This window comes from Erythrolamprus reginae, chromosome 1 (assembly GCF_031021105.1).
Source record: "Erythrolamprus reginae isolate rEryReg1 chromosome 1, rEryReg1.hap1, whole genome shotgun sequence".
Classification (NCBI taxonomy): domain Eukaryota; kingdom Metazoa; phylum Chordata; class Lepidosauria; order Squamata; family Dipsadidae; genus Erythrolamprus; species Erythrolamprus reginae.
In genome coordinates this window covers 89,727,206-89,739,115 of record NC_091950.1, presented here as the reverse complement: position 1 = coordinate 89,739,115, position 11,910 = coordinate 89,727,206, and the positions used below count along the sequence as shown (strand labels likewise).

The 11,910-nt window shown below is 39.8% G+C and overlaps 1 protein-coding gene across 1 annotated transcript; it reads right to left on the bottom strand.

The window, feature by feature from the left end:
* Positions 1 to 4,002: 4,002 nt before the first annotated feature.
* On the bottom strand, positions 4,003 to 6,114 carry LOC139157561 (disintegrin and metalloproteinase domain-containing protein 20-like). Its single transcript, XM_070734448.1, has one exon. It carries the CDS (start codon positions 6,112 to 6,114, stop codon positions 4,003 to 4,005), a length of 2,112 nt encoding a protein of 703 aa, XP_070590549.1.
* Positions 6,115 to 11,910: the final 5,796 nt, after the last annotated feature.

Sequence of the window (11,910 nt, the reverse complement as noted above, 5' to 3'; positions counted from 1 at the left end):
TTCCAGAAGGAAGCTCTCTTAAGGTAGATGACAGAAAGAATCTCAGATGTAAATAAAATGATGAAAAGGAGGATTCTGTATATAGCAACAGTTATGTAGCTTCCTTTGGAATGTGGGCGGAGCTTGGACGATGAAGAATGGAACAGACTGGCAGGAAGAAGGTTCTCTTCACCCCATACCCAAGTATTTTGCTGAGTAGATAAATCATATCATATTTAGGGTATATTTTTCCAAATCACATTATGTTACTTCGAAACAAGATGGTTGGGAAATAAATTTAGCAAAGAAATTTTTTTAAAAAATAAATAAATAAAATTAAGACATTTCATCATGACTCGGTAATGTAGGAATGAGTTCAGAAAGCATCAAAAATAAGAGAAAGAATAGGTGGCCTTATTTTGACACAGATTGATATGGATCGAAATCTGATGACATGAATATTGCATTAAACCAACCCTATATCACGGGGAACATGAATTATTTTTCTTGTTCATGTTGTTCTCCAATTTAAAGGAGATTTCGCATTACTTAGAACAGGGGTCCCCAAACTTGGCAACTTTAAGACTTGTGGACTTCAACTCCCAAAATTCTGGAAGTTGAAGTCCACAAGTCTTCAAGTTGTCAAGCTTGAAGACCTCTGCTCTTGTGTCTCTTTGTGACTGTGGAATGAGGGGAGTCTCTTTAATCATTGCCACATTATGAAATTTTGATTGCTGCATAGTCTTACTATACATTTCTACTGGAAACTTTAAATAAATGGATGACTTAGAAAGGAAGCCATTTTAATTTTTACAGTTGCTGACAGGTTCTTTTTGGTATGTATGCTGCATGTAACAGCATTATAGTCACTGTTTTCAATGGCTCTAAAGCAGCATTGGGGAGTCAGAAGATTATAATCTATGAATAAATTGTTGAATGATATGAGAAGGATTATCATTCTACTCTTTAAATTATAACACCAATGAAAACTGTCCTTCTGTCTCTAAATTATAATTCCAACTTGCAATGTCGATGGAAATTCGTCCTTCTACTTGTATATAATGTACGTGATGTAGTTGTGTCATATTAATAAAATATATGTACACACACATACAAATGCATTCATAAAAATATACGTGCATACATCTATCTGTGCCTTGGAAAGGACATTCAAACTTTGCCACCTTTGTAGGTGTTGCCACCTACAAAGTACCCAACATTAAAGCATGGAAGAGAATTTCACAATCTGGAGTTACTCCTAAAAAAAATTGTCAACGTATTGAATGAGGAGAAAAGTAAAGCTTCCTCCTCCCATCCCAGGATATAGCTTTCTTACTTATTTCCATTTTCTCCTACGAAAAATACTATTATGCAATCTGATCGAATGAGTTCAAGCAGTCCTCTGACAAGAACATTATTATGTTCCTTAAGTCCATGAAACCAACAGAATTAGTTACCCTGATTATTATTGTGACTATGAACCTCCTATAGTAGGCCATAATAATATTACTCATGATCTTGTTCTTTGCAATTTGAATAATAATGCCAATTTTGAGTACAGTATTTAGGTGCAAAATATTTCAGAGGAATTCTGATTTTAAAAAAAAACCCAAAGAGGTTTTTCTGCTTTGTCTATAGTAAAGAATTATTTGGAATATTTATTCATTGGCAAAAAAATTAGGATGAAATAATGCTTATACCAAACACTCAATTAAAAATAGTGAAATTTTATGAAAAATTGAATGAACACCGAACACAATGTAATTAATATATTAAATCCCTTTTCTATTCTTAAAAACTCAAATCAGTACTATACCACATAAAAGGGATATTCATGAGACTGAAGAATACCATACCAAGAGAGCACCAAATATACAAATCATGTAGAATGGTTTGTATTTTGGGTACTACTTTCAAATAAACAGAAAATGTTTGCTTATGGATAGATGCTGCGTTTTCTAAGAGGCTTGTTGTGAGCCGCCCCGAGTTTTCGGAGAGGGGCGGCATATAAATCCAATAAATCTAATCTAATCTAATCTAATCTAATCTAATCTAATCTAATCTAAGACGCATTCATAGCAAAACTTTTGATTCAGAAATCTTTGAATAACATGTCACACTTTGAGAAATGATCACAAACCTTTTTAATTAAATCACAACTGAAGAATAAAAATTTATAGAGCACAGCACCAGAAGAAGTATAAAATAATTTATAAAATAATTTGAAATAATCCCTAAAAGTAATAATTCTCATGGTTATACAATAACAAAGCACATTTGAAAGTAGTTACTGTATTATACAATGTGATAAGTAATATATGATAGCTGGGTGGGATCCATCTTTTAAAGATATATGGTAAACTGGGTCTGTTTTGAAGAAATGTTACTGTTCAGAAATACAAATTAATTCTTACAGGAAACTCAAGTGATACCAAATGCAGTGGTCATGTATGGATTATGAAAGGAAATTCAAAAATAAAATAGTGGGCAAGGCAGACTGTAAATGATACAGAATAGTTAAAATTTAGGTGGAGTTTTCATAAATAATGACAGCAATGTTATATTGCCCAATTCCAGAAATAATGTATTCATTCCAGATGTTTCGTTGCTAAAGGAGCATTGCTACTATTGCATACAAAACTCTGCTGGTTTGCCCTTGTGTTTTCTGCAAAAACTACAGGAAAAAAAATCTGAACAACTAAATTTTTTTGTCATCACAATTTTACAATAACGTGTTTATTCTCATGCTTACTAAACAGTTTCTGAATTGATGTCAATACACTGGAGTCACTACAGAATAGCAGGGTAACAATTAAGCCGCAAGCAGATGCTGCAATTCCCAATACAATTACACATGATTATATATCACTGAAGTCAATGGGAGTGTTGGCACGAGCACCAAACAATTTCACCACTACCTCAAATATTGTATTAAATATATAAAACCCCACTAGAAGAAATATATTGTCACAGGTTAACGTGGTCTGTGGTAGATTATTTATACTATGATTCTGTGCAGTATTTGATCTCGTGTTCAACACCTCTGCAAATCTCTGTAATTAATGATACCTATGGAGCTTTTGAGCAGGAAGTTCTTGGATGTGCAACTTTGAGGAATTCTTTTCTAAAAGCATGTCAAACACTAGGAGCCCAATGGTACTGCTCACACTGTAGAGTTTAGAGCAATGTTCCTTCTGAGCAAAATGCGACCTCTGACTTTGCCACTTCATCATCTGGTCCTTTCCTCATTCACAGTACGTAAACAACGATCAGCCCCAGCTGCACTTTTGCCTTTTCGAAATGGCATTTAAAATGTGCACATGTAAAGATTCATCTCATCATCATGGGCCATTCAGATAAATCAACTGAAGATGCCATTGCAAACCTGATCTGCCTAGGTATCCATTTTACTCCTCTAAACAGCTCTATCATTGTCCAACTTCCAATCAAATTTTCTAAGCTGCATATACTTTCAAGAAATACTTTCAAAAGTATTTGAATCTAAAATATGACGGCACCGATTTGTTAAGTACCGAGTGGGTTCGGCTTTTCAAGAGCAAGAAACTTCAGTTCTTCCCTCCATGCAGCAACTTTTATAGGGACAGCTATTTAAAGTAGTGGATAAAGTTTGACTTTAAAGTATATTTTTATCTGGTGGTTTTCCCAATAGCCTGGATTACATCCACATTGTCTGCAACAACCACCCATTTCAATAAGGAGGGGAATGAACTGCAGCAGCGCACTTGCGGAAATTCCCCACGTTCAGCCCATCCCACATGACATTCAGAGAGTCATAGCGCTTTTCATAAGGCAATAAGCCTAGAAAGCTACAGCGGTAAAGATCGGGAAACTATCTTTAGAGGCCAATCTGCAAGAAACAAGTAGCATTATTCGCAGCACAATGCACCGAAAGGATATTTCTTATATCCTCCCAACCTCCTAAGAGTTTATAGTATCAGGCTGGACACTTGTCCTTGTATCGGGATCAGAGTTATCAAAGTCTGTCATCCAATGTTCAGTTTGCTATAAGATGTCAAACCCAGCTAAAAGAGCAGCAGCAGAAAGAACGATTACAATGCCTTTAGTCCTCCTTTCACTGGCGCTGCTGGGTGGAGGAGGCCCACTATCGATGCTGCCACCACTGCCTTTCTTTAGGCAGTAGGGAGGAGCCCAGCCAGAGTTACAATGACAATGTTTATGAGAGTTGCATATTCCTCTGTCGTGGCACTTGGTGTGATTGCAATCATAGTTTAGGAGGGAGACCCTGATGCAATCCCCATTAAGGCATATCTTGCCGAGGCCACACCGCGTGCCATCTTTCACCGCTCCAATATCAGCTGCACCAATTCCACTTGGAGAATCCGTACCCCAGCACAATTGGTCAGCAAGAGAAGTTTGAATGATGGTGGTCTTCTCATTCAAATTGGGCACTTCACCAATGTTTATACACTGGACTCTGCCGCACAAGGCATCATGGTTCCGACACTTCTTGTACATGTTACCAGGAATAAGGCCACAATTTCCAAAACGATCACCTTGAGAATTTATTGCTCTGAAGCACTCCAGTGGGGCAACCAATGCTTCCTTGCCAAAGATAACTTTGCATTGCTCACTGTGAGTAGAGCATTCTCCATGATAGCAATAGCCCCCATCAGAGCACGGCGCTCCATCCTGTACGTAAACATCTTCAGGACACCACTCTGAGATTCCGGTGCAGTATTCGGGAAGATCACACATGTTAGTCATTTCTCTACAAACTGTTCCGGCTGGAAGAAGCTGACAGTGAGCGCAGCATGTTCCGAAAGCACAAGTGGCTCCTGAACGCAACATACAGTTAGACTGGCAACATGCATCTGATTCACAATGGAACTTCGAACCACAGTCACACTGTTCCCCACTCTCTACCACCTTGTTGCCACAGTTTTTGAGGTCATACAATTTCTCATGCTCTGGCGGAATTAACAGGCATTGCTTTCTACTAGAATCCATTAGCTTAGAATAACTGGTATAACTGCAATTGCTGAACTTACTTGTATTGCTTTGAAAGGGAGCCATAATGCAAGAATGCTGTTTACAGGTGCAGGTTTTCTCATCATGCTGCATACCGAGGTTATGACCCAGTTGGTGAGCAAACGTTATCGTGAAAGAAAATAAGCTAGAAGTAATAAATGCCTCAACAGCAGATGCCCAGTTCGGATCACACACAGATCCAACAAACGATAATCCAAACTTAATCCCAAAATGCTTATATACAAATAAGTGGCCAACATCATGCCTTAGATGCTGGACAAGTATCATTTTCCTCCATGTATTGAACGTGTCAAGCAATTCGTCTATGCTTTTGGCTATTGCAATGAGGTTCTTGTGGGACCATATTTCTAATCCAACCACCACCAGATGAATCCCAAGAGGCTTGTACAGCGAATCTGCAAGATGAACAACATCCAGGACTTTTCTAGCAGTGAGGGTTTCGTTTTCACCAAATTGGACATATAGTTCATGTTCTACTACAATCGCTATCTTCATGTACCTGGGGTATGTCTGCCACAGTCCTCTCCAAACACTGTTGCTTAAAATATTCTCTCTGTTCTGGATCAAGGCCTCCTGGTGGTTTTTGTCTTCTTCCACTACTCCACATTTCATTGGGACATCACACCCCTTCTCTTCCAGTCTGTAGACCACGTGCTGAAAAGTAGATGCCTGCAGCGGTTCAATTTCGTAGAGCTTGTTACTCACTTGTAGAAAGCCTCTGAGTCCTCCTGAGCAACTGCTGAGGGTGACCAGGGAGGAAGGCTCATCATGTACAAAGCCATAGTAAAAGCAGTCGTTCTTGATGAAAGGGTAGTCCACGTCAATATCTCCATCCTCGTTGTAGGTGAAAACAGGGAAGTGTTTAGGGACAAAATTCCTTTTCTGCCTGAGGTGTACCACATGGCCTTTCCCTTCTATCTCCATTAAGTAAGTAAGGTCTTGTGGTTCCCGGCCTCGTCGGGGTGCCATCCTTCTTGGGATAATGATTTCGTAAGAGATGAAGGGAAATCCCTGAGGTGGTACATGACAAATCGGCTGACTCCAGAATATCGCAGAGGCAAGAATGAGACAGAAAAATCCTCTCTTGGCACGACCCAAACCCATTTCTCCCTTCAGGGGCCAAGGGAGGGGAGGCCCTGCCTCACGTTGGAGAGGGACAGTGATGGAAGCAGCAAGGCGGAAGGCAGAGGATAAAAATATAACTCCACCACCACCACTGTAGCGGGAGGAGGGCAGCCATGGAGTTCCCTTTGGCTATACAGCAAACGGCTTTTTCCTGTATCTTCTTGGAGGGCATTCCAGAACTTTCATGAAAGCCCCTCCCTCTAGTTGGCAGACAGAGTCCAATAGGATTGATCTATTCCATCAGACAGGCTATTTTGCCATTCCAGACCACCGTAGTCCCAAGTCTCTGAAACAGAAGCAAAGTTTCACTCTCAACACTGGGGGAGGGGGACAATACGTTGCTTTGATGGAACCTCTTTATCTTCAGGTATCTTTCCATCCCCATTCCACTGGTCATCCCACTGGATACAACCATGTATTCTATTTAGATACATCCTTCCGAGGTGGGTACAATGAGGACTCAGATTGTGGGGGCAATATGCTGGCTCTGTTAAAAAGTGCTGTTGCTAACATGCTGCTAGGCCCTTTGTTAAATAAACATTTATTATTATTATTATCCTGGAAAACTAAATTCAAGAGCAAAGATAAATTATGATTATTATCTTACTGATTAAAGGCAGGGAAGCAAACTCAACTATACTTAAAGATAAGCAAGCCTAACTATCTACTGGCTGGTTCAGCAGATAGAATGCTGAGCAATATCCATGTAATTTTGTCTGGGCTCGAGTTGTCTTTCCGTAACTCTGGAGCTTTCAACAATATCCAGAAGATCCCATCATTTCTAAACAGATAAGATCAACCTTTCATGACTGAAGCCTCCTACTCCTTTGGGGCTTACATTGGTGAAAAACAATCTTTACTTCCTGAATTCTCTAACTCAGTGATTTTCAACCATTTTTGAGCCGCGGCACATTTTTTACATTTACGAAACCCTGGGGCACATTGTGCGGGGGGAGGGTGGGGGCTAAAAAAAGTTTGGACAAAAAAATCCTCTCCCTCTCTTCCTCCCTTTTGCTCTATTTCTCCCTCCCTCTTTCTCTCCCTTCCTTCTTTCTCTCTCCATCCCTTTCTTTCTCTTCCTTCCTTCCTCTTTTTTGCTTTCTCTCTCCCTCCCTCCCTCTATGTCTTTCTCTCTCTCCTTCCCTCCCTCTCTTTCTCTCTATCACTTTTTTCTCTCTTTATCTTTCTTGCTTTCTTTCTCTTGTTGTCTTTCTCTCTCTCTTGCTTTCTCTCTCTCTTGTTCTCTTTCTCTCTTGCTTTCTCTCTTGTTCTCTTTCTCTCTCTCTCTTTCTCTCTCTCTCTTGCTTGCGTTCTCTCTCTTTCTCTTTCTTGCTTTCTTTCTCTTGTTGTCTTTCTCTCTTGCTTTCTCTCTCTCTCTTGTTCTCTTTCTCTCTCTTTCTCTCTCTCTCTTGCTTTCTTTCTCTCTCTCTCTCAGCTTTGCGGCACACCTGACCATGTCTCACGGCACACTAGTGTGCCGCGGCACACTGGTTGAAAAACACTGCTCTAACTGAGCTGTATGGGGTCCTGATACATTCAGAGAATTTGAGAGCGAGGCCCTTATTTTTCACCTTGATTATCAGTCACATGACAAATATCTTTAGCTGCAAAACATTATACTGATATATTTGGAAGGTCTAGATCAGTGATGGTAAACCTTTCTTTCCTCGGGTGCCGAAGGAGTATTTGCACACGCTATCATGCATGCCCAAGTGCCCACACCCATAATTCAATGCCTGGGAAGGGCAAAAACAGCTTCCCCCATCCGCCAGAGGCCCTCTGGAGGCTGGAAACAGCCTGTTTCCCAACTTCTGGTGGGCCCAGTAGGCTTGTGTTTCACCCTCCCCAGGCTCCAAAGGCTTCCCTGGAGCCGGGCGATGGTAAAAATGCCCTCCCCCATCCCCACAGAGACTCTCTGGATGCCAAAAATGCCCTCTAGAGCCTCTGTGCAAGCGAAAAATGAGTTGGCCGGCACACACATGCACGTTGGAGCTGAGTTAGGGCAACGGCTCACGTGCCAGCAGATATGGCTCCAGGCGCCACCTGTGGCAGCCATGCCATAGGTTCGCCATTACAGTACTGGTTTAGATATTCTTGAATCAATTGAGTTCTTTAGCCCTCTGCTTTTATGGAGGTGGGAAATCTTTAGGCAGAAAAATATTAAGAACATAAGAAGAGCTATGTGAATCGGCCCAAAGCCCATCAAGTCCAGCATTCTGTGTCACACGATGGCCCACTAATTGTACATGGGGATCTTGAGCAGAAAGAGAAGGCAACACACACCCCTTTTTATTTATTTATTTATTTATTTATTTAATTTATTCAATTTTTATACCACCCTTCTCCTTAGACTCAGGGCGGCTTACAACATGTTAGCAATAGCACTTTTTAGCAGAGCTAGGCTATTGCCCCCACAATTCGGGTCCTCATTTTACCCACCTCGGAAGGATGGAAGGCTGAGTCAACCTTGAGCCGGTGATGAGATTTGAACCGCTGACCTTCAGATCTACAGTCAGCTTTAGTGGCCTACAGTACAGCACTCTACCTCCTGCACCACCCCGGTTCATTGACATCCAACAAATGGTATCCTGCCTGCTTCAAACAACACTTGGACATCCGTTTCAATAACCACCAATACACTTGGCATCCATGAATCTGTCTAATCCTGCCTTGAAGCTATTCAGGCTGACAGCTCTTCTGGAAGTGAATTCCAAAAACCAACGTCCCTCTGGGTGAAGAAATATTTCCCTTTATTTGTCCTTACTTTCTTACCTATGAGCTTTAGGGAGTGCCCCTTCGTCCTAGTATTGGTGATAGAGAAAATTATTTTTCTCTATCCACCTTTTCTATCCCATGCATGATTTTATACACTTTGATAAAGTCACCTCTTAAACACCACCTTTCAAGGCTGACAAGACTAAGGCATTCTTGTTGTCCTTTTTTGCAGATCATTCTTGTTGTCCTTTTTTGCAGATTTTCCAGTTCCATTACTGTATATCCTTCTTGAGGTGCGGTGACCAGAACTGTACACAGTAATCCAAATGTGGTCTCACCATCGATTTGTACAGAGGCAATACAACACTTGCCGACCTATTTTCGATTCCCTTCCTAATCATGCCAAGCATGCACTGGATTGACATCTTCATTGAGCTGTCCACCAAAACCCCAAGATCTCTTTCTTGGGTTGTCTCAGAAAGCTTGGTCCCCATCAGTTGGTAGGTATAATTGGGATTCCCTGCCCCGATATGCATAACTTTGCACTTGTTTAGGTTAAAAGGCATTTGCCACTTAGTTGCCCACGCACTCAATTTCGAGAGATCTTTCTGGAGCTCCCGACAATCAGTTTCACCGATGTGTGTGATACAAGGGGGAAGAGAAAAAGAAAGGGGGCATTGACTTCCAACTCTTCCTGGCACAATACAAGTCTCAACTTTTTGCTTTTACACATTAATAAGTAACTAGCCATTTCTATACTAAATCTTTCTAATCCACAAAACCAAGGTCAAAGTTTCATTTCATAAGCACAAATTCCAAAACTGATATCCAAATAAGAACATATTTTCCTTTTTAAATAGTCAGTTCAACCAGTCCTGCTTTATCTTCCCTGCTACATAAATAATGTGTATTTCTTTGGGAACTGTCACCCATTTTATTTATAAAATATATTGTATTATTTCAAATTCTTTGGCCTTACTGAAAAAAGTACAACTTCAAAGTACCACTTTTTTAAAAAAACTTTTTTCAAAATCAAAACTTTCCAATACATCTTTTTTTATTTAACATACAAGCTTTGAACTTCAGTATTGTATTTAGCTCCCCTCCCTCCAAACTACCCTTACAGAATATTTTTTCCTTTTATAAACATCCTTTTTTTACAGAGTTTTTCTTTAAACTGGTACATCATTTTCTTTAACTTTCACCAACACAGGTATTCTTGAATACATTTTATAGGCCTTTCTGTTTGTTTGTTTGTTTGTTTGTTTGTTTGTTTGTTTGACTTTTATGCTGCCCAACTTCCTAGAGATGCAGGGAGGGAGGGAGGGGAAGAGAGAGAGAGAGAGAGGAAGGGAGGAAGGAAGGAAGGAAGAAAGAAAGAAAGAAAGAAAGAAAGAAAGAAAGAAAGAAAGACTCTAATGCTTAGTCCTGACAATTTCAAAATTGTTTTGGAGAGAAAATGTACAACATATAGAAAATTTATTTAATATAAAGAAAAGTAATTTTAAAAATCAGAAGGCACCAGCATGTAGTCCACAGCCCAAGTCAGAACATGGATAAAGTACTTTGCTATAAAACACATTTTTTATCCTCAACCTTGTTAATGTCCATAAAGAAAAAGTCCCAAATTTGTCTTTTTCTCGACGTACTTCTTTCCGTTGTATTGAGAGGTTTACATTGGGACCATAGTAGTAAAGGTGAAAGTTAATATCCACACTTTCAAAACTGTGATCAACTTCTCTGCATTTTCAGCTACTTGTGAAGTTGCCATGTTTGCATCTCAGGAGTGCTATGAGAGGATTTTTTGTCACCAGAGAATAACTGGTCAACAAATTGGTGTATTTTACTTAGGGACCTTTCAAATATAGTTTGCTCTACCATCCTGGCTTCCTCTTTTAGTCAGAATCAGAAGATTTTAGCCACCTGCAGCTAGGAAGATCAAGCTACCAGTTACAATAGTAAACTAAAATTGCAGCTTTCAATCTTTATCTTTTTCCATCAGCTTTGTTTTGTTTGTTGTCTCAGCACTTCCTTATTAGGTTTGCCTTAGCAGCCCTTCTTCCTTGTTCGTTGAGACAAAGAGAAATCCCTAAAATGGTGTCGGTCTTCAAAATGTTATAGCAGGCTGTTGCTAGAAGGAGCCTCCTTTAAGTTAGTTTAAGATAGAATAATAATTGTTGAAGGTGATTAAGAAGAGGAAGGCATAACTTACTGTCTGTTTCAAAGATGAATTTCTGATGGGGGGCTTTTTTACCCCCCCACCCCCCAAACGAGTCTGCGGAGAGGGGCGGCATACAAATCTAAATAATAAATAAATAAACAGATTGCACACACACACCCCTCCAGCTTTTGGCATGCTCATAGCTTCTGAGTTCAACTCTAGAAACTATTTGCTGGCTTACCGTTGTATTCACATTGTGTTCTTGTGCAATATAATATCATCCAGGACAAAGTATTTTTTTAGTCTGATTCTTTCTTCTTGAGATTAGCATTACCATTGTTCTCTATTAACAAAGTTTATTCTAAGAGAGGTGTAGGCATTCTAGATCAGGCAGTCACAAAGCAGAAATAATGGTTTTCACACCTTTTCAATTAGAAGTTTGATAAAGGCAGCTGTTACAAATGATGATGATTCTGCACTGTATTCTGAGTTTCTAAGAACTTTTGTTCTATCTTCTGTAGAATATTCCGTTCGCCTTGCCTCTAATCGACAATAATCTAATTCCTCACCATATATACCAGTCAGTATTTTCTGGGAGTATTGTTCTTTGTCTTACTTTGCAGTGTGTGTTTATGTCTCTGTGTGTGTGTATTCTAATGCTGTTTGCAATAACATATAGCTTAAAGCAGTGTTTCCCAACCTTGGCAACTTGAAGATATTTGGACTTCAACTCCCAGAATTCCCCAGCCAGCAAATGCTGGCTGGGGAATTCTGGGAGTTGAAGTCCAGGTATCTTCAAGTTACCAAGGTTGGGAAACACTGGCTTAAAGGAATGCTCAGCCAAAAAGTTTAGGAATCATGCCAATGCTAATCCAGAACACCTGAAAATATCACATTAG

Coding starts and splice junctions, on each gene's coding strand:
- LOC139157561 (XM_070734448.1), bottom strand. CDS start 6,114: ATGGGTTTGGGTCGTGCCAAGAGAGGATTTTTCTGTCTCATTCTTGCC.